The sequence below is a fragment of the Abramis brama genome, assembly GCF_963993115.1.
Source record: "Abramis brama genome assembly, chromosome: 2".
Taxonomy (NCBI): domain Eukaryota; kingdom Metazoa; phylum Chordata; class Actinopteri; order Cypriniformes; family Leuciscidae; genus Abramis; species Abramis brama.
This window is the reverse complement of record NC_139964.1, coordinates 14,760,333-14,780,718: the sequence shown is the minus strand read 5'-3', so window position 1 is coordinate 14,780,718 and position 20,386 is coordinate 14,760,333. Positions and strand designations below refer to the sequence as shown.

Here is a 20,386-nt window from a genome sequence, read left to right as displayed (position 1 = left end):
CGTGGCTGACACACCTCCACTCAAAACAGCCAATAGAAAAGCAATAGGCTACATTTTTTTTAATGAACGTTTTGGTTATGAACCTTTATCTGAAGGAGAACACAAGACATCACCTTATGCTGGGTACACACCAAAAGATAATCGGGCTGATTTTGGGCCGATTTCCCCCCTTCCGACAATCCTAGCTATGTCCTGATTATCTTGACGGTTCAACAGATTATCTTATCAGATTTTCCCTTGGTGTGAGGTGTGTTAAGAGTGTCCAAACCTGCTCGGAAGAACATCGGAGCCGCTCCGATCACGAATCGTAAATATTCAACATGTTTAATATTTACGATCAGAAATCCTGATGTGTGGGGGGAACTCCGAGGACAAACGTGCGCACGTTCTGGAGATTATCACGTGAAACAGAACAATATCCAATCAGAAAGCGAAATGATGGAAGACACGGTCATTCACACACACACACACACACACACACACACACACACTCACAGGAAGCTGAGTGTTAAGATTTAGTATTCATAAGTGTAAATTTGGAGGAAACAAGCCTTTGTTTTTCATTTTAAGAGCAGAAATTTTACAATACCGAAACACAATATTGGGTTTGAAAAATAAGAAAGCTGCAAAGTGCGTTTCAATCCGTAAACATTTTCAAATTTTTGTTTAACTTTTAAGTTTGTCACTGATTATGTATATGTCTTTTTATGTTTGTTTATCGGCTTACTCTTTGTACCCCCCTGACTGTAATTGTAATTCTTAAAATCAATAAAAAAATAAAAAAAAGATAAAAAAAAAAAGAAGAAGCTGAGTGTTAAGGGTTCCGTGAGGTTCTATAGAGGGAATAAATAACTTTTTCTAAAGAGACAATAAATCCAATAAAGAATTAATAAAGACAATAAAGAATGAATATATTTCTGTATAGGTTATAATGGTGGGTACAATGGTTTTTTTCACGTGAATTTTCTGTGAAAATCATTCCAAACACTCGCAATTTCTTCCTGCATATCGTCGGTCATGCTTATTCTGAAGTCTCACGGTATTTTGCGAGATTTCCTGTGTTCACAGTCGAGACTCTGGTTGAAAATCTGTTTGCCTTCCATACACCACACACTATAGGAGCAAAACGCTTAAATCTAGGATTTTTTGTCCTCATGTTTGTGGTCTATCACATTTTGAAAATCTTATAAGATGTAAAAAATCTTTTGGTGTGTACCCAGCATTAGGTCAGAATTAGCGAAAAAATAGCAAACATTTTTCTTTTTTAATTTATCATCATATGGACAGATCGTTTCTCAGGGGAGGCAGGGCTTATCATATATCCTATCCCAGCCTCCCCGTAGACACGCCCCTGCTGCAAGAGGGAATAAACTAGACTGAAGGCCTGGCAATAAAAGTCTCCTCTAAACTTCAGGAACATGACCTCCACCAGCACTTCACACCTCCACTGCTGCTCATGTGAAGACATACACACTCATTAGACGAAGAAACGTCTGTCAAAAGAAGTGCAAACAAGTGTCACCAGCAGGTGGTGCAAAGACATGGAGAACAAAATCACTGATTCACGTAACATATTAAAACTACTTAACTTTATGTATATATATAAAAAACTATATAAATATTTCCATTTTTGCAGCTTACTAAATGTACTTACTTTTGTACACAATTATCATGGTAAATGATATACCACTAGTTAGCTGTTCTTGCAATATTAATTTTTATTGGGCAATTTATTTACAGAATACAGTAAAATCTCTAGAATCTGGATACAGTTTGTCTTCTAAATTATTGAACATTACAAGGATGTGTCAAGTATGTTGTGGATTTTAAGTACTTATTGAAAAGTTTTGTATTCAATTTCAAAATGGCCAGTTCATCTTGTCTTTTATTATGACAGGGGTCGCTGGAATACCTTACATGAAATGTGATATTCACCCATAATATTTCTGAATAATGACCGTTGCACAATAACAACACTGTATAACTGACCGTTCATAATACGTCCTACACAGCTGTGCTCCTTTTCCTCCTCCCGCGAACGCCACAAATATGATAATAATCAACTCGTATTTGTAAGAAGCGTGTTTTTGAAAGTAATTTCGCCCGCGTTATCTCTGGCGGGCTGCAGTCTCGATCCGAGCGGGAGATAAGGATGGCTGAAGCGAAACAGTCGTTCCGAAGCTTTGCGAGATCCCGAAGCGCAGATGTGTCGAAACACTGATCCGAAGCGTGATTCGAAACACCCATGTCACGTGACTATGACCAAACGAAGCCTCGAAGTGTTTCACTAAGTGTTTCATCAGGTGTGGTCCGCCGAATCAGCGTTTGATTGGAACGGTCGGGAACAGACCACACAATCGCACATCTGTATAAAAGTGAAATAAACGCATTTTGACCTCGTGGGTTTTTGTGAGAGGATTTTTTCAAAGGCTGGAGAAATTATCTGTAAAAAAAGAAGTAGGCTAAGTCCTTCCACAGCAGATAAATTAATATTTTTGAATAAAAATCTCTAAAAAAGTGAGACATTGTGGCTTGATTTATTTTATTAATATTCATTTTTCATGACCAAAATAACATTATGCACAGTGAGGAGCCTATAGGTTACAAGCTTCACATATTAGGACATTATAATAATAAAAAAACAACACATTTTTTTAATGGCTCGTCAAGGTTGTTTCAGATCAACACCTGCAAGTGACCACTAGGTGTCACCGTTGAGACGGGTGTCGGATTGATTCGAAGCCTCGAAACAATATGGCACATTTGGTTCAACTGTTTCATTGGTTCACGAGGCCTCGATTTTGCCATCACTAGCGGGAGATTGAAAACCCGAAGTGGAGCTCGAGCGGTGGATTACATGACGCTTTGAGAGGGGAGGGGAATATCAGTCGCTTCCCCCAACAAATTTATACTATTCCAGTCCGGCTTTCAGTCTGTGTTTCTCATAATGAGTTGCTTCTGTTGGAAGTTGGAACTAGTTTCGTCGTCGTAGAAGGAATACGAACTAACTTCAAGTTGAAACGTAAGTTAAGGACTTGTTAATTGAAATATTGTTGTTTTGAACAACAGCAAGATTGCGAGTATAATTTAGTTTAGTATTATATTAATTAGGCTAAATGATTCAAATCAATTCAATTCACGTGTATTTGTATAGGGCTTTTCACAATACACATCATTTCAAAGCAGCTTCACAGAAAGTGCATGCGTCTATATTACAATTTAGAGTGATCTGTTATCACGTAACTGTTTAAGTTATGTAGGCTATTTCAGAAATGTAGCCTATACAAAATCACAGTTAGTTACTTTTCTTTCTTTTTTTTACAATGTAGAGCATTTAATGCAGATACAATGAGCTCATTGAAGTAATGAATACAACTGAAGAAATGATTATGACATTAAGAAATATAGCATTGGTGCATGTTGATTCACAGGTTTTTATTTTTCTCTAGCATGTAATGCACTTTAATATTTATTATGCTGTTAATCTGCTGTATTGAATGACATAAAAGTGTGGAAGACATGTACTTTACAAGAGCCTATTTTTTTCTGCCTTTCATTTGAAACATAAACAATACTGATGATTAAGGTTAAAAACATTCTAAATGAAGTAAGCTTCATACGTGTTAAAAAAGCATGAAGTAAAAACACACTTCAGTGATTACAAACTTTGCATCAATTCATTAACCTTTTACTTCAATTTTCGCCAAGGCATCCATCTATAAAATTATCCGTCATGTTATACGTCATGACACTTCTGTCAATCATTCAGGGCTCCTCCCACAAAGAGATGCATAAAGGCTGTAATATTTACTGTGTCCAAAACACTACAGCCTCTTCTTGTTAGTCTGAATAAGAAAGAAAGAAAGTAAAAACTTTAATACTGAACTATTTAAATAAAAGCATCAACAACATTTGTCATGAGGAAAGGCTAATAGATTGGGTTTTGTCTCTATCTAGTGGGTATTCTTACTTACTGGAATATTTTCATACAGAGACGAGTCCAGTTTGGGTTTACAATCATCGAGTTGAGTAGCCTTTATGAATGAAGACAAAGTAAAAACAGGAGTGTGTTGTTTAAATTTCCATATACTTAGTCAATATAGACATTTCCACAATTACATTAATCCGTGTATCATTCGTTCAGCCGTTTTTTAATTTAATATTGAAAGTAGAAAAATGAGAAAAGCTTTTTCCTTTTTTCCCAAAAAGAACGAAAAACAAGAATTGAGCTTGATTTTTTTGTTTTTTGTTCTGAGGTAGAAAAATTAATAAACAGCTTGAATATTCGATTTCTACACGTGGGCGGGAATGAAACGCCCCTTTCCTCTGATTTGTCAGCCGAAGATCAAACTGATCATAGGCTCTTCCTCGGTACGGGTTTTGTCGAGCCATTCGTTAGTCTGGTTGTTTGATGAGAAAAAGATGAAATGTAGTTGCAATAAAACGAGATAAGAATCCGCACATCAGCAGCAGCAGCAGAGGACTCTTATTCTGCAATGCAGAACTGAGGAACAACTGATGACGGATCAGTATGATCTTCGGCTGACAAATCAGAGGAAAGGGGCGTTTCCTTCCCGCCCACGTGTAGAAATCGAATATTCAAACTGTTTATAAATTTTTCTACCTCAGAATGAAAAATCAAGCTGAATTCTTGTTTCGTTTTTTTGGAAAAAAATATTAAATGAAAAAGGAACTGTTTTCTCATTTTTCTACTTTCAATAAAAAAAACAAAATAAAAAAAAACGACTGAACGAATGATACACTGATTGACATTGAGTGTTTGAGTGTTTAATTCCTTTTGGCTAAAGGTGAAGAGAGTTTAGTCTTTTGTAGGAAACACTTACCGTTACATTCTCATACACAGCATCACTCAATTCAACATCATAATCGTTATGTCTGTCATGATGAGGTCTGGAATGATTCATCTTTGCCATTAAAGAAAAAACAGAATAAAGAGAAAATAAATAACGTCTATAAACAACTCACTAGAAAAAGTCACTGCTACATTCAGACTTTCAATCTTTTAGATACCAATTCATTTAGATACTATATCAACTTCTGATCATTATTCTCACCTGAGACTCCTGTGTGTCTTTTCTCTTTTTCATCCACCTGGTTCCCCTTTAAAGACAGTGATTTGACACAATTACATTTACATTTAGTCATTTAGCAGACGCTTTTGTCCAAATCAACTTACAAATTAGGACTAAATTAAGCGAGTCATCGTGAAAAGGCAAACACAACGCAAGAAGTGATTAAAATATGAAGTTCAGGCATTGTTCAGAGTAGCATAAGCCCGATAAGGGAGGATTAAAGGAAAAGGAAATAATTATTTTATGTTTTTTTTTTTTCTGCATTCCGGATGAGAATGAGAATTCTGAGAATGTTCTGGAGAGTGATTTTGTGGCTTTCTGTGATGGAACCACGAGACGTCGCTCGTTGGCCGATCGTAGGCTTCTGGTAGGGATGTAGACTCGTAGGAGTGTGTAGCGACAATGAGAAGGAACCAACCACCAACTAATCTTCTTCCAGAAAATTAGTTCAAACTTTCCACTTCCTGCCGAACAAAGGGGAAGATTTGGTCAGGACTTCGTATCCTCATCAATCTTGTCATGGGGTCCAGGCGCCGGGCAGTCTGGCTATTTAAAAGAGCCCCCCCCAGCACTAACGAAATAACTGGTCAATGCTAGCTTTGTGGCCGAACACTGATGGGTTAAGAGAATGACCTAGACCAAGGTCCCATGAGAAATGAACAAAAACAACTTTCAGCAGGAATTATCCATGACCATGGTTCGAATTACGTGGGAGCCAGTGGGAGCTGAGCTCCCATAGAGAGAGGATGAGCTCCCATGAAATCAGTAAAATCATACACCTGTGGGGGTCTCTAAAAATCATCAGCACCATTATTTTAAATTAAAAATAAAGCACTTTTTCCTTCAGACTACTGTAGCATGACTTAAAAGATAGGACAAGATGCCAAACACATGGATCTCGCGGGATCTCGGATCGTCATCACACTACGGTACATCCTTATGCTTAAATCAAGTGATAAAAGTGCCGCTGCGATCATTGGCGCGGATACTGTGTTTGTTTGTGGCTCGCGCACAGTCTTCACTCAGGCGCGCTTCAATCCGTTGTGGAGACTCTCTATTCGTTCCAGTAAAATTACAAAACAAAATGCACACAAACGTGTCTCTGCCTGATATAGAACCACTTATAAACATAATCGGATTTGATGGAAAAAAAACAAAACTTTTATAAGTGCGGATTCGAACCAAGAAACTCTGACGCGTTTGACAAATGTTCTACCACTGGACCACTTAAGTACATGGTCGAATCTGTCGGATCTATCTCTTTACTCACGTGAAAAACGACAAATTAAACCAAATGTACTATTTAAATTGAATTGTTTTACCAACGCTTTTTTTTATTAAATTTGTATTATATTTACAAATTTTTATATTTTTATATTACATTATTAAGCTACCGCGCCTGCTCTTAGGCTACTTTTTTTTCTTCTTTTTTTAAAGAGACCCCCACAAAGATGAAATCATAATTCGAACCCTGTCCATGACCTCAGATTGGAATGTCGTGAGCCCCATAAACTTTACACACCAAGAGACTTTACATATCAAAATGCATAAAACTCATCCCAGAACAATTCTTGACTGACCTACACTGTAAAAAATTGCGCCGTAAAATAACGGTAATATACTGGCAGCTGTGGTTCCAGCAATGTACTGTTAATTTACAGCCCTCTACCGTTAATATACAGCTCTCCTTTTTTACAGTATGTTACCGTAAAAATACCAAAGAAGGTAACTCATTTGGGTAACCGATTGCTTCAAACAGTTCGAGTTTAAAAACTACTATTTATACTGATAGTACTGTGAAGTTACTTCATTTGAGTCCACTGAAAATTAATATCTCTTAATATTGAACTGTAAACACCTAATGTGTAATAGTGAATTTATTAAAAAAATGACTTTAACTAAAATCTTTGCAGTTCGCATTTAGCGAACATTAGCATACATGTATGTGCTAAAGTACTTAGCAAAGAGATTGTCACTGCATCAAGAATACACAGTTACTGCTTTTAAATAAAGCAACCGGCAGCATAACATCAGTGTTTCCGTGCTCATCTTTGACTGAAGCACAGGCTCTACTCTCCAGGACAATGGTGACACACAAAACTAATGAATTAAACTAACAGATCTCTTCTGTATCATCTTGTGCAAAACAACATAAAACACTTCAATTTAATATTTACTCTCCTTATCAGTTATTGACTTTGCCTAACTTTTTTCTATAAACATTTACTAATATTTCAGTGAAATGATCCTCTTTTGTTTAGTAAATCTAAATGTTGCATTTTACAGTATATTACTGTTTTTACTTGATTTTACGGTAATCTACTGGCAGCTGGGTTGCCAGTAAATTGCTGTTTTTCTACAGTTTTATGCCGTAAATTAATTTACAGTTGATTACTGTTAAATTACACTTCACTCTGTGTTCTTTTTATTTGACACATTTAACCCTTTCAAACCCACTTCAGTTTTAAATGAACACTTGTGTGTCCACACTACAGAGTGTTGGAGTAACACTGAAGCAGTGTTGAAGTTAATGATATAATTCAGTGATTAATTAACTGATGATTGAGCATTAGTGATGAACACCTGATGTTTACAAGCAGAATCACTGAAGGACAGAGAAACAACAAGAAGATAAAAAAGCGAAACACAAGAACTACAACTGACATCAGCCACAGAAGACATTAAATCTCTCAAGATTTCAGCAGAGGAGGATTAAACAACTCTAAAACAATAACATTACTATCTTCATTTATTACTAACCGGATTGACTTTATTTATTTTTTCATATATGTCTACAGAAATTCCTATTGAGAATTAACAAAGGTTTAGATGTGGTTTTGTTTCATTTGATGTTACCATTGAGGAGATCAGTGTTTGCTTTAGTTGGGCTCTTGACCCTTGACTTTAACATTAGTTTCTCTTTGGCTGTAACTGTGTTATTAAGACACATTTGTTGTAGCAGAAACAAACCCAACAAAACATAGATCAGGTGTTGCTGGTTATGTTTTGAATGTTTCATCATCACATAATGTTTGGATCACCAATCTCATCTGGAGTCTAATCATATATCTAAAATGTGTTTTTTATTAGATTAATTTTATATTTCTACACTGTGAAGCTACAGCAAAATATCAAGCATCCTGCACAATCAGTTATGAAGGATTTTTGAACTCATCATTCACTAAAAAATTTGAACTGCGGTTTCAGTTAGACACACACAGACATCAAGAATAAGCCAATGAATCTCAACAATGGTGACAATCAACAAAAAAGATATCAAATCTGAACATTACAAAACACACTATTTAAAGTCAACACAAAACAAACAGCAAAAATAAAAGTAAACATTAAAGAAAATAACCAGAAAATTCAGCTGCATAATTTATTCATGCCGCAATGCATGCTGGGAGTCACGCACAATTTTTTTGTACTATGCTGGTACCCAGCATGCATTACAGCATGACACTTTTTTTGATTGTCACCATTGTTGAGATTCATATGCCGATTCTTGTTGTCTGTGTGTGTCTGTCTGATATTGAAGTTCAAAATATTCTAAAATTATTCACTTTTTAAAATCCTAAATATTTTCTGATTGTTAAATTTCCGATAGCTCTCGATATGTAAAATCACAATGATATGATAATATACAACACATCACCAAAACAAATACATTAGACAATGAAAAGATCAGTGCATCGGACCACTAGATGATGATTGTGACCATTAACAAATATTCACTGTCATCTAATACAGTTTTCTTTCAGCTTTTTAGAAATAGCAAATGTAAGACACAGCTACCACAGCCAAATAAAAACTAATGATCAAAAGTGAAGGGTCAAGAGCCCAACTAAAGCAAACACTGTTCACCCTCATGGTAACATCAAATTAAAATAAAATTACATCTAAACCTCTCTCACCTTTTAATAAGAACTTCTGTAAACGTCTGACAGAAATAAAGTCAGTCTGGTTAGTAATAAGTGAAGCTGGTAATGCTGTTTGTGGAGTTGTTTAATCCTCCTCTGCTGAGATCTTCACAGATTTAATGTCTTCTTTTCTCTTCAGTTGATTTGATCTTTTGTCTGTTCTTGTTGTTCCTCTTTCCTTCAGTGATTCTGCTTGTAAACAGCAGGTGTTCATCAGTGTCTGAATTAATTTCGAAATTGAACTCAATTAACTATGAAATTATTCACTCAGTCAAGTGGACTGTATTAGTGATCTAATGTAGGGAATAGTGAATGAGGGTATAGGGTGTGATTTGGAACACAGCCTCTGAGTGTCGACTTTGAGCACTGTTAATTCACAGTATATTCCTGTAGGCTATTTTCTCGAAAACGACATATATCACCCAGAATGCATTTTTTCAACGGAATATTGCTGTTTTAATGGAAAACAGCATTTTACTGTGAAAATGTGGCCGTTTTTTTACAGCAATTTTTTACAGTGATCAGACTATCGTACATAATTCTTTGTTGTCTACAACCTAGTATATGTGTGTATGTGTCTACACTTGGTTATATCCCATGTAAGTCATTTAATGGTTATAACTGTTAGATGTTTGAATGAAAGTGAGTTGTGTTTCATATCAGTAGGATCGTATGCTCGTGATTCAAAAGATGGCTTGATTGAAATCTGTGTAAAATGTTTCGTATTCTTATAATAGAAATGATGTCTAGACTGTGGCCTCTGTACTCTCTGCTAGAGCTTGGAAAGTAAGGAGATCCCAGATAATGCATGATTTACGATGAGACAAATAAAGCCAGTGTCTAATTGGTCCGATCTCTTCAGGAGGGGGGACAAACTTTGAGTTTAAAATCTTAGACACGAAACAAAGCTCTCTCTCTCTCTGTGCTCTCGCTCTCTGTGTTCTCGCTCAAGAAACTCTCTGCTATCACTCTCAAGAAGTGTGGTGCAGAACAAAAATGCAGCGGGAGATGAAGATCTAAGACAGGCTAGTAACCATGTAACAAACGCGCAGACGAAGGAACCCAAATTAAGATCAGAAGAACGGGTTCAACAGCTTTATTCAAGCCATCTTACTAGCCTACTCTATTCTCAATTTTCTTTCTTTTCTGAGTTATCATTTCTTTTTCCGTTGTGAGTCTCGGTTCTAAGTTAAGTTTTGCGGCAAAGTTTCGGTCCCGATTCGACCGCAAAACCAGCTTCAGACAAAGACTTTCATCCATCCGCCAGCAGCTCCAGCACACCACGTGACTGGCCGCCGTAGACCCAGGCACAAGGAGACCAGCCAACGAACCCGGAAAAACCCCTTTTATGCAATGAAGGCAATCCCCAAGACAAGCAAGTAACCTCCAGACTAAAAGCTGAACTGGTGTATTGATATAAATTTAATAACCTGCTTAAAACGATAGAAGGGTTAAATTAATGTTTGATGGTTCGTTCAGGTCATGTCTAAGTGCATATGGAATCTTGAGATTTCATCCTCTCACTCTTAAACCCACTCTTTCCTCACTCTATCCCTTCCTGCAACGCATATGAATGTGTGTGTGTGTGCGCGTGTGTTTGTGTTAGATATTAGTTTTATGTGTTAGTAGCCTATATAATCAATAAAGTATTGTTTGTATTTGAAAAGAGATTACTTGTGTTATCTGCTTACGAATTTATTGTCTTGAACTTCGTTAATTGTCTTGATCTAAGTTACCTATGCTTTTACCCTTGATTTAGCTATTTCTTAATTTACTGTTAGCTGGGATTATTCTTCCTTGGCCAGGAAGATATTATATTTCCTAGAGTTAATAATTGGTTATGCTTTCTGTTCATTGGATAAACTGATAAACTAATCATACTATTGATTCTGCTACAGTAAATTCTGAAAATAATTAAGTTATTAATTATTGATCATAATTCGTTATGAATAATAATTAATGATATTTATACGGGCGTATAAACGCTACATATTTAATTGGTGGAGGATAATGCGGGAAGTTTAACCTAAATTGTAAGCATATACGAAGTAATTTATCTTTTCATTATTGCCCTGATGAGAGATCCGAACCTCTGAGAGTCTGTGTGTGAGACGTATGCAGCGCGCGCCCTGTTTGAATGAATGTCTGCTGCTTGAGTGAACACAGAGCCGTTACTCTAGTCTAGTCTGCCTCCCTATTTTATTTCTAGTTTATTTTTAACTGCAGTAAATTAAGTTAAGATATAAAATCTCACACAACGATAAGGTAAGAATTGGGCGTGTTCCCCAATTTCTGACATAATTATAGCTTAAGACGTCTGCGTGTTCCAGAGTCTTTCAAATAGCTATAACGTTATGTGTGTTTGTATCAGGCAGAGAGCTGAATGAAATTAAAACTGCAGTAATTAAAATAACCATGTAAAGGACGGATGAGCGTGTTCCTCGTCTAACGTTAGTCCTTATCTGATTGCCAGTGCGAGTTCCACTGCAAGGACGAATATTCTCCTTATAGATTGATGGGCGTGTTCCTCATCTAAGTTAACGTTATACAAGTTATATTGGTGTGATTACAGTGCGTGTTCCATTGCAATCCCCGTAATAAACTATAAGCTTATCTGTCTGTGTCTGTTCATATAATGTTATTCTCGTGTAACACTGCGCGTCCAAGTGTAACAGTTAAATTGAATAGTCATTTAAAGTCGTGTTCAAGTAAAGCTTGACATTGAAACTTAACCAACAGTTAGAAACCCTGTTGTTTTTGTGTGCTCAGATAGAATTGCACTGAGACGATCCGCCGAGATCGCTATTGTTCCATCTATTGAGGTCTATATGCTAAAGCCTTAAGCATTATTTCCGGTTATCATTAGTAGTAACATCAGTGGTTAAATACAGTTTCTGTTTGAAGAACGTTAAAGTGATTTAACCATTTAAACACCTCAACTGTTACACCTGTTGGTCTTTTCTTCTTTCCTATTTTACCTGTCTCATATTATACTTTACCCATTTTTTTCTGTGAAAAGGAAATTTCGGTTCACAATTATTAATTTCGTTTACCTGCATTTTACTTGAAAAGGAAATACTGGTTTATGATTATTAATTGTCAAATTTAATTTTAAAAAAGGAAAGATTAAATTAAGATTGAAGTTTATTATTGAAGTTATTTTCCTAAACAGGTAATTTCTAATGATTTCTAGATTTATTTTTAATAAATATAATTTCATAATTTTCATAATTTCTAAATTTCTCTTTTAGATCTAATCACGTCAGGTGAATAAGACTTGAACTGTAAAAGTTAAGAACTTATTCCACCAACATTTTTCCCTATTACAAATATTGTTAGACTCATACTTGCTCATTTATTGTTACTGCGTTGTATCCTCCTTTTCAAGTTGTGGTTATAAACTTAACCATTCTATTCTACTTCTTTATCTCTTTATTTAATTTCCCTTTTCTTATTTTTGTCCATTATCATTATTACTTTCTTTCATTTTATTCTAGCTTGGGAGTAACACACCTGAGCCTCAATAGGAGACATTGGTATCTCACTACGAGTTTCAAATAAATCAGAGTTAATCCTCTTACAAAGTTTTATTTTTGGATGTTTAGTTGTTTGGCAACTATCAATTCTATACTCGTAGTTCGACACAAAGGCTTCAGAGCCATTTGTGGACCCAATCTCCTTCCTCCTTTACACCTCTTTCCTGTTCTGTCCTGCTTTATTCCATCCCATTCTTCACATTTGTAGGGAACAAACCTGGAAGAACCATCAATCGATTCTAAAAAAAGAAGTAAATCAATAATCTTTCCAAAGAAAACAATCATTAGGTATTTGATTTGTAATCAAACCCTCTCTTGTTCTCCATACTCTCTCCCTGCATTTGTAAACGCAATTTACAATTTGACATCTTATCCAAGATCAATTAACAGAGGCAAATGTTGAGCAACCGTCGCCTTCAAAGCATCCCAGCTGTAAGCGGTCCAACTGACGGTGTGTGTGGTGTTAATCCTGTCAAACTCAGAAAAGAGGTATCAGCATTATTATTGTATTATTTTTCCTTGTAAACATAAACAATAATATTGTTTACCTTTCTGGAAACAGATTCTCATTGACAGGAAGCACTTACAAGAACCATAATATTTCTCCTAGTTAAGAATTTTCTTTCTTGTTTTTATTGAAATTTCTCTTTTTCCCTTACTCAGTTGAGTGACATAATCCTCACCTCACAAGTTGAAATCAGCTTTTCATTGATAGAAAATATTTATAAATATTTCTCCCATTGAAAAGAAATTTCCTTTCAATTGAGATCTGTTTTAACCTTTTTCCCTCTTTCCCTCACTTAGTTGAGTGACGAAGTGTCCACATCACTAGCCTACCTGTCTACACTGAGACCAACACTTAGACATTGCGACACTTCACTATTGGTGTACAGTCACTGAAACGACACTTAGCTGTTCAACCACATATAGGCTTACACCCCTCACAGATCTGTGTCAGTCTCTTCACCCCAGCGTGCCAACATGTCGTGGACAACAAACCCCACTGCCCAAAAGGACGACGTGGAAGCCTTGCTCAGAAGCATTACAGACTGCCTCACACCAAAGACAATTGAACTGTTATTATTTTTAATAATAATCATAATTCTGAGAAGATTTCTGACACATGATTCAAGCCAGAACCACAACCACGTGGAACTGATCAAGATTATCTGTTCCTTAAGCAATGCCTTCACAGCCCAGCTGACACTAAGCGACAAGCACATCACCCACCTTCAGGAGGAGCTGACACGTGCCCAGAGCCGCATAGACAAGCTGGAAGTGAAAGTCCAGGACGACTTTAAGCGTCAGACCACTGAGTTCCTGAGAGAGCTGATGCACACTCAACACTGCACAGACCAGCTCAAAGCGAAAGCTCAAGTGCCCGATGAAATGGAGCAAGAAACAAAGAAACAAGTTGACAAACTCCAAGAAGCCCTTGCAGTCACTGAACGTGACAAACAAGAAATAAAGACTGTCCAGAAGCACCTGGTAAACCAACTCCAGTCTGCTGAACATCAGCTAGAGAAAGCTAAAGCTGACATTAAAGACAAGAACTCTGAAATGAATGCTCTGAAAGACCACCTGGAAAGGTGCAGTGCTGACACTGACCATCTGACCCAACAGCGAGATGACGCCAACGACGAGCTCTACGCGGTCAGAGATGAACTCCAGCACATTTTCCAACAGAAACCAGAGCCAAGAAGGGAGAGACCTCCCTCAGCATCACCCCTGCTGAGCAGCACAGAGTCCTCCATCCAAGAACTGGCATACAGGGAAAGAAGTGAATGGCCACAACCCAAAACGTCACAGGCCTTCACCACAGAACTGTTCACTGCCAACAAGCAACGAGAGCTCATTCAGGCAGACTCCAAAGCTGCACAGGGGATGACCTGTAAAGATCTCAACCAGCTGGTTAAAACAACATTCCTTCTTATGTTTGTTCATGTTTATTTGAGGCTATAAATGAACTAGAAGGAAGAGATGATCGGTTCACGAGCAGCTTTAACTGAGGCTCTACAGCGATCTGTCAGACACATTTAAGAGCCACAAAACGGTATTTATTGTTTAAATTTCTTTTAAAAAATGACCAAATTTGAAAGGTGAGACTTTGTTTAATATGTTTAATATCAAACGTAACCGAAAAGTAACCTGGTCTGTCCTGTGTGTCAGCGTGTTGTCAGTCTCCTCTCTGCTCCGCAATGTATTTTTCACTGCGTGAGAACATGGTGTGGCGTGAGAGCAGTGTAGCTTGTCGGACATAGCGACAGTAACTAAGGGGGGCGGGTCTTTGCGAACGGTCAATTATCATGGTAAATGATATACCACTAGTTAGCTGTTCTTGCAATATTCATTTTATTGGGCAATTTATTTACAGAATAAAGTAAAATCTCTAGAATCTGGATACAGTTTGTCTTCTAAATTATTGAAGTGTCAAGTATGTTGTGGATTTTAAAGTCCGCGTGAACCGGATGTTGCAAACGACTTTTCTCCAGTGTTGTGACGTATTTCCCAGTGAAACGGAATATTGAACAGAGGGCAGGGTTTTACTCTAGCGCTCCTCCTCTCCATCTCTCACTCATAGCAGACTAACGGTTTGAGGGGAGTGTTTAAGCGTTTCCCAAACCAAGCCGTCAAACCTACGTCATCAGCAATTCCAGACCGGAAGTAACTTTTCAGACTTTGATTAAAGATTACGACGGCAAACAATTTTTTTCTGTGTATTAACTTGCATGGATTAATTGTTCACCGCAAGACTAGTAATATGCGCTAACAAAGTAAATAGGCTCAATTTTGATTTCAGTTGGACTTTAAGTACTTATTGAAAAGTTTTGTATTCAATTTCAAAAATGGCCAGCTCAGCATCTTGTCTTTTATCATGACAGGGGTCGCTGGAATACCTTACTTGATTGTGATTGGCAAAATGTGATATTCACCCATAATATTTCTGAATAACGACCGTTGCACATTAACAACACTGTATAACTGACCGTTCATAATACGTCCTACATAGCTGTGCTCCTCTTCCTCCTCCCGCGAACGCCACAAATATGATAATAATCAACTCGTATTTGTAGGAAGAGTGTTTTTAAAGTAATTTCGCCCGCGTTTTCTCTGGCGAGCTGCAGTCTCGATCCGAGCGGGAGATTGAAAACCCGAAGTGGAGCTCGAGCGGTGGAAAGCAGCTTCACAGAATTTCAAAGCAGCTTCACAGAAAGTGCATGAGTCCATATTACAATTTAGGTGTTCTGTTATCACGTAGGGGAGAGTGGGGTGATTTGTGCCAGGGGGGGAAGTAGTTCCACCCTTGTTTCTGGAAAACCATAGAAGAAATTGGTCATGTGACCACATAATTTTGAAAAGCAAACACTTTTACTCGTCCTCCAAAGAAGAGAGACACATGGCATGAGAGTTAAGCACATTTTAGTGCAAAAAAATGTTTTTTCCCTTTCAAAGTAAAATTTCTATGATTAAGGTTTTTTGATTGTAGTGTCTGAACAATTATAGACAAGTTTGAAAACATTTCACACATGTTTTACTGCTTTAGTAGGCTACACAATGAGTCTATACAGTTAGCATGATGTTAGCTCTTAACTGCTGGATCATGCTAGTTTTTCAAACTTGTGGGTCTGGGGTGATTTGTGTCAAAGGGCCTGGGTTAAGTTGTGCCAGATCCAGACCACCTAGACCTACATACTCACAGGGGATAATCTTGAGAAGTGAGGAGATGGGCATGCCTCATCATTGTTTGACTTAGGCCTGCCTGCTATTTGTTTAATTTAGCTAACACTGATTTCAGTTTTCAGTTTGCAATATGTTATTAAAGAGAAGTTTTATTCCGTTTTTAAGTGGCCTATGTCACAATAGGATGTTTAGAAATTAGCCTAGTCACTTTATTCTTATATGTTACATAATTGACAGACAGCGCTATGCCAACAGGCATCTATTGCCAAAGCCTTTTTGCCTGAAATGATTCACAAATATCATATATTGTGTTGCTATGGTGCTCTAAATGGTTGCTAGGGCGTAGCTTGATAGCTTCACAATGATCCTGAGAGACTGATTGGTTGTCTGAGTAAAATGAGCCCACCCCCTTGTCTCTATGACACTGTGATCCAGAGTTATGTTCAACACAAAATCCCTATGCAATTGACCATAGTAGGAAAAACGCATGCTATGGTATTCCAGGGTGACAATATCTAAATAAACCTTAAATGAGTAATTTTGTATTGAATTTATCTTGCTTTCATATAGCATTACGGTTCATAACATTAAAATGTTCTGTTTTACTTCAGAAATCACTGGCACAATTTACCCCCAATGTATTCCCCCAAAGGCACAACTTCCCCCGCACCAGGGGCAAGTTGTGCCATGAGACCACTTTTTTCCCAAGAGCTATATTTCTGAAACAATTTATTTCAGATCCAAAGTTATTGGATGCACCTCAGGGATGCACCACATCCTGAAATATATGTACATCCTTAAGTTGAAGGCATTACTGCCATGGCCTCACTTTAAAGTCACTTTGAGTAAAAACTGGCACAACTCACCCCACTCTCCCCTAACTGTCTATGTTATGTATTTCAGAAATGTAGCCTATACAAAACCACAGTTAGCTTAATTTGTGTTATTTATTTAAACAATGTAGAGCATTTAATGCAGATACAATGAGCTCATTGAAGTAATGAATACTACTGAAGAAATGATTATGACATTAAGAAAATATAGCATTGGTGCATGTTGATTCAGAGTTTGCTTAATCTGACTAGATATTTTTTTTCTCTAGCATGTAATGCACTTTAATATTTATTATGCTGTTAATCTGCTGTATTGAATGACAGAAAAGTGTGGAAGACATGTACTTTGTACAAGAGCCTATTTTTTTCTGCCTTTCATTTGAAACATAAACAATACTGATGATTAAGGTTAAAAACATTCTAAATGAAGTAAGCTTCATACGTGATAAAAAAGCATAAAGTAAAAATACACTTCAGTGATTACAAACTTTGCATCAATTCATTAACCTTTTACTTCCATTTTCGCCAAGGCATCCATCTATAAAATGATCCTTAATATACTTCAGTTATACGTCATGACACTCCTGTCAATCATTCAGGGCTCCTCCCACAAAGAGATGCATAAAGGCTGTAATATTTACTGTGTCCAAAACACTACAGCCTCTTCTTGTTAGTCTGAATAAGAAATAAAGAAAGTAAAATCTTTAATACTGAAATATTTAAATAAAAGCATCAACAACATGTGTCAAGAGGAAATGCTAATAGATTGGGTTTTGTCTCTATCTAGTGGGTATTCTTACTTACTGGAAGATTTTCATACAGAGACGAGTCCAGTTCGGGTTTACAATCATCAAGTTGAGTAGCCTTTATGAATGAAGACAAAGTAAAAACAGGAGTGTGTTATTTATATTCCCATATTCTTAGTCAATATAGACATTTTACATGGGGATATTTTGGGGATATTAATTTAATTTTATCAATCAATAAATTTACACTAGAAACAACCTTGTTGTGTTATTTTGGTTTAATGCTGTGAAGCTGCTTTGATGCAATCTGTATTGTGAAAAGCGCTATATAAATACACTTGACTTGACTTGACTTGACATTTTCACAATGACATTAATCCGTGTATCATTCGTTCAGTCCTTTTTTGATTTAATATTGAAAGTAGAAAAATGAGAAAAGCTTTTTAGTTTTTTCCAAAAGAATGAAAACCAAGAATTCAGCTTGATTTTTCGTTTTTTGTTCTGAGGTAGAAAAATGAATTATAAACAGCTTGAATATTCGATTTCTACACGTGTGCGGGAATGAAACGCCCCTTTCCTCTGATTTGTCAGCCGAAGATCATACTGATCCGTCATCAGTTGTTCCTCAGTTCTGCACTGCAGAATAAGAGTCCTCTGCTGCTGCTGCTGATGTGCGGATTCTTATCTCGTTTTATTGCAACTACATTTCATCTTTTTCTCATCAAACAACCAGACTAACGAATGGCTCGACACAACCCGTACCGGGGAAGAGCCTAGACTGGGCTTTCTTCAGATATAAATTCACCTATGCTTTGCATCAGCTTGGTATGGCAGGGTAAATGACGGCTGTTAGCATGGTCTCCCTCGCCCAGTAAGTTAAAAAAAATAACAATTAATTGTAAATTAAATATTTTAAACACTAATACAAAAAGGAAATAATAATGCATTGACTAGCCTATATAATAGGCCTAACGTTCACGCATGAACTGTCATTCAGACTGACTATCTAACAACCGGAGAACAGAGATATTAAAATACATATGAATTCTTGTTTTTCGTTTTTTTGGAAAAAATTATAAAATGAAAAAGGAACTCTTTTCTCATTTTTCTGCTTTCAATATTAAAGGTGCTCTAAGTGATGTCACGCGTTTTTTAGGCCAAAACATTTTTTGTCACACACAGCAGACATCTCCTCACCATCCGCTAGCTGCCTGTCCCCTGAACACACTGTAAAAAAACGCGGTCTCTCTAGACACCACAGGCTCCACAAACGGCAACAAAAACAAACTGGGCTCACCCGCACCACGAAACACAACAAACAGTGTTCCAGCCAATCACTGGCAAGAAGTATTTGAGGGTGGGGTCTGGGGGGTTAGTGCGTGTGCACATGAAGGCGGGTGTGGAGGAGAGAGAAGCATGAAGAGGGAAGTTTGAATTTTAGGGCGACACACGACCAAAGAGACGACGTTCCGATGAACAAATTGCAAAGAAGAGGGACAAGGATAAGAAACGCGCGAAGTACCGAATTTACATCAGAAAAGCCTTCGAAAGGTGGCGAGAACTCCACCGGCATAAGGGCTTCCAATCCGACATTCAGTTTGCTCTGTTTTTGCAGAACTGGTGGGTAAATCCATTTTTCTTTCTAAATTGACGTTCATGTTCGCCAAACCAACACAAGGATGTAATTAGCTAGAACTATGCAGTCAGCGTTAACTTTGGTGAATACAACATGTATGTTTCTAGCAGTTAGCAATCAATCTCTATTGTAAATGATCAAGCAAATTCACAGTAGGGCGACAATTTATGTGAATGATTGTTTTCACTGTTTGTTATGAATTTGAATGTTCATTTATAGGTTATTGACAACTTTGACTAAATTTGTTTACGACGCTGCTGTTGTTTATGCTGACTGGGAAACGCGAAGCTAACGTTATCTTGCTATTATTGCATCCTTGTATGGGAGGCTATAGTTATAACCTCAGGTGGCGAGACGTTTTTAAGATAATGTTTCTCTTTTTCTGCATTCTGTTCTGCAATATATAAAAGCATTTATCTAACTTGGCGACATTACACATTGAATGAAGTATCAGTAAAACTTAACTTTGTTTGTAGTGACTACTTTGACTTTCCTTTATGTCGGAAGGGAGGGAAGGAGGGAGGAGACGGGATGAGGAGGAGGGAGGGTCCAGCTAGCCTCCGTTTTGTTTGACAACAATTCGAACGTCAACAAGAAGTTGCGTCTCCCGGGATCGCTTAGAGCACCTTTAAATAAAAAAACGACTGAACGAATGAACACTGATTGACATTGAGTGTTTGAGTGTTTAATTCCTTTTGGCTAAAGGTGAAGAGAGTTTAGTCTTCTGTAGGAAACACTTACAACACTTACCATTACATTCTCATACACAAGATCACTCAATTCAACATCATAAGCGTTACGTCTGTCATGATCAGGTCTGGAATGATTCATCTTTGCCATTAAAGAAAAAACAGAATAAAGAGAAAATAAATAACGTCTATAAACAACTCACTAGAAAAAGTCTCTGCTACATTCAGACTTTCAATCTTTTAGATACA

At 37.0% G+C, this 20,386-nt stretch overlaps 1 protein-coding gene across 4 annotated transcripts in view; it reads right to left on the bottom strand.

Moving 5' to 3' along the window:
• Window positions 1-3,418: 3,418 nt before the first annotated feature.
• LOC311077708 (B-cell receptor CD22-like) overlaps window positions 3,419-20,386 on the bottom strand; it is a 36,572-nt gene continuing 19,604 nt past the window's right edge. For 2 of the 4 annotated variants that reach the window (XM_084106307.1, XM_084106310.1), the window contains exons 9-11: window positions 20,199-20,279; window positions 17,871-17,930; window positions 17,164-17,741 (exon numbers count right to left, since the gene is read on the bottom strand). In XM_084106307.1, the coding sequence (XP_083962433.1) occupies window positions 17,721-17,741; window positions 17,871-17,930; window positions 20,199-20,279 (162 nt within the window). In that variant the 3' untranslated portion in view covers window positions 17,164-17,720. Of the gene's footprint in view, window positions 3,846-3,974; window positions 4,035-4,844; window positions 4,926-5,075; window positions 5,122-17,163; window positions 17,742-17,870; window positions 17,931-20,198; window positions 20,280-20,386 lie in introns of those variants that run through there. The other 2 variants (XM_084106308.1, XM_084106309.1) reach the window with 2 other exon arrangements.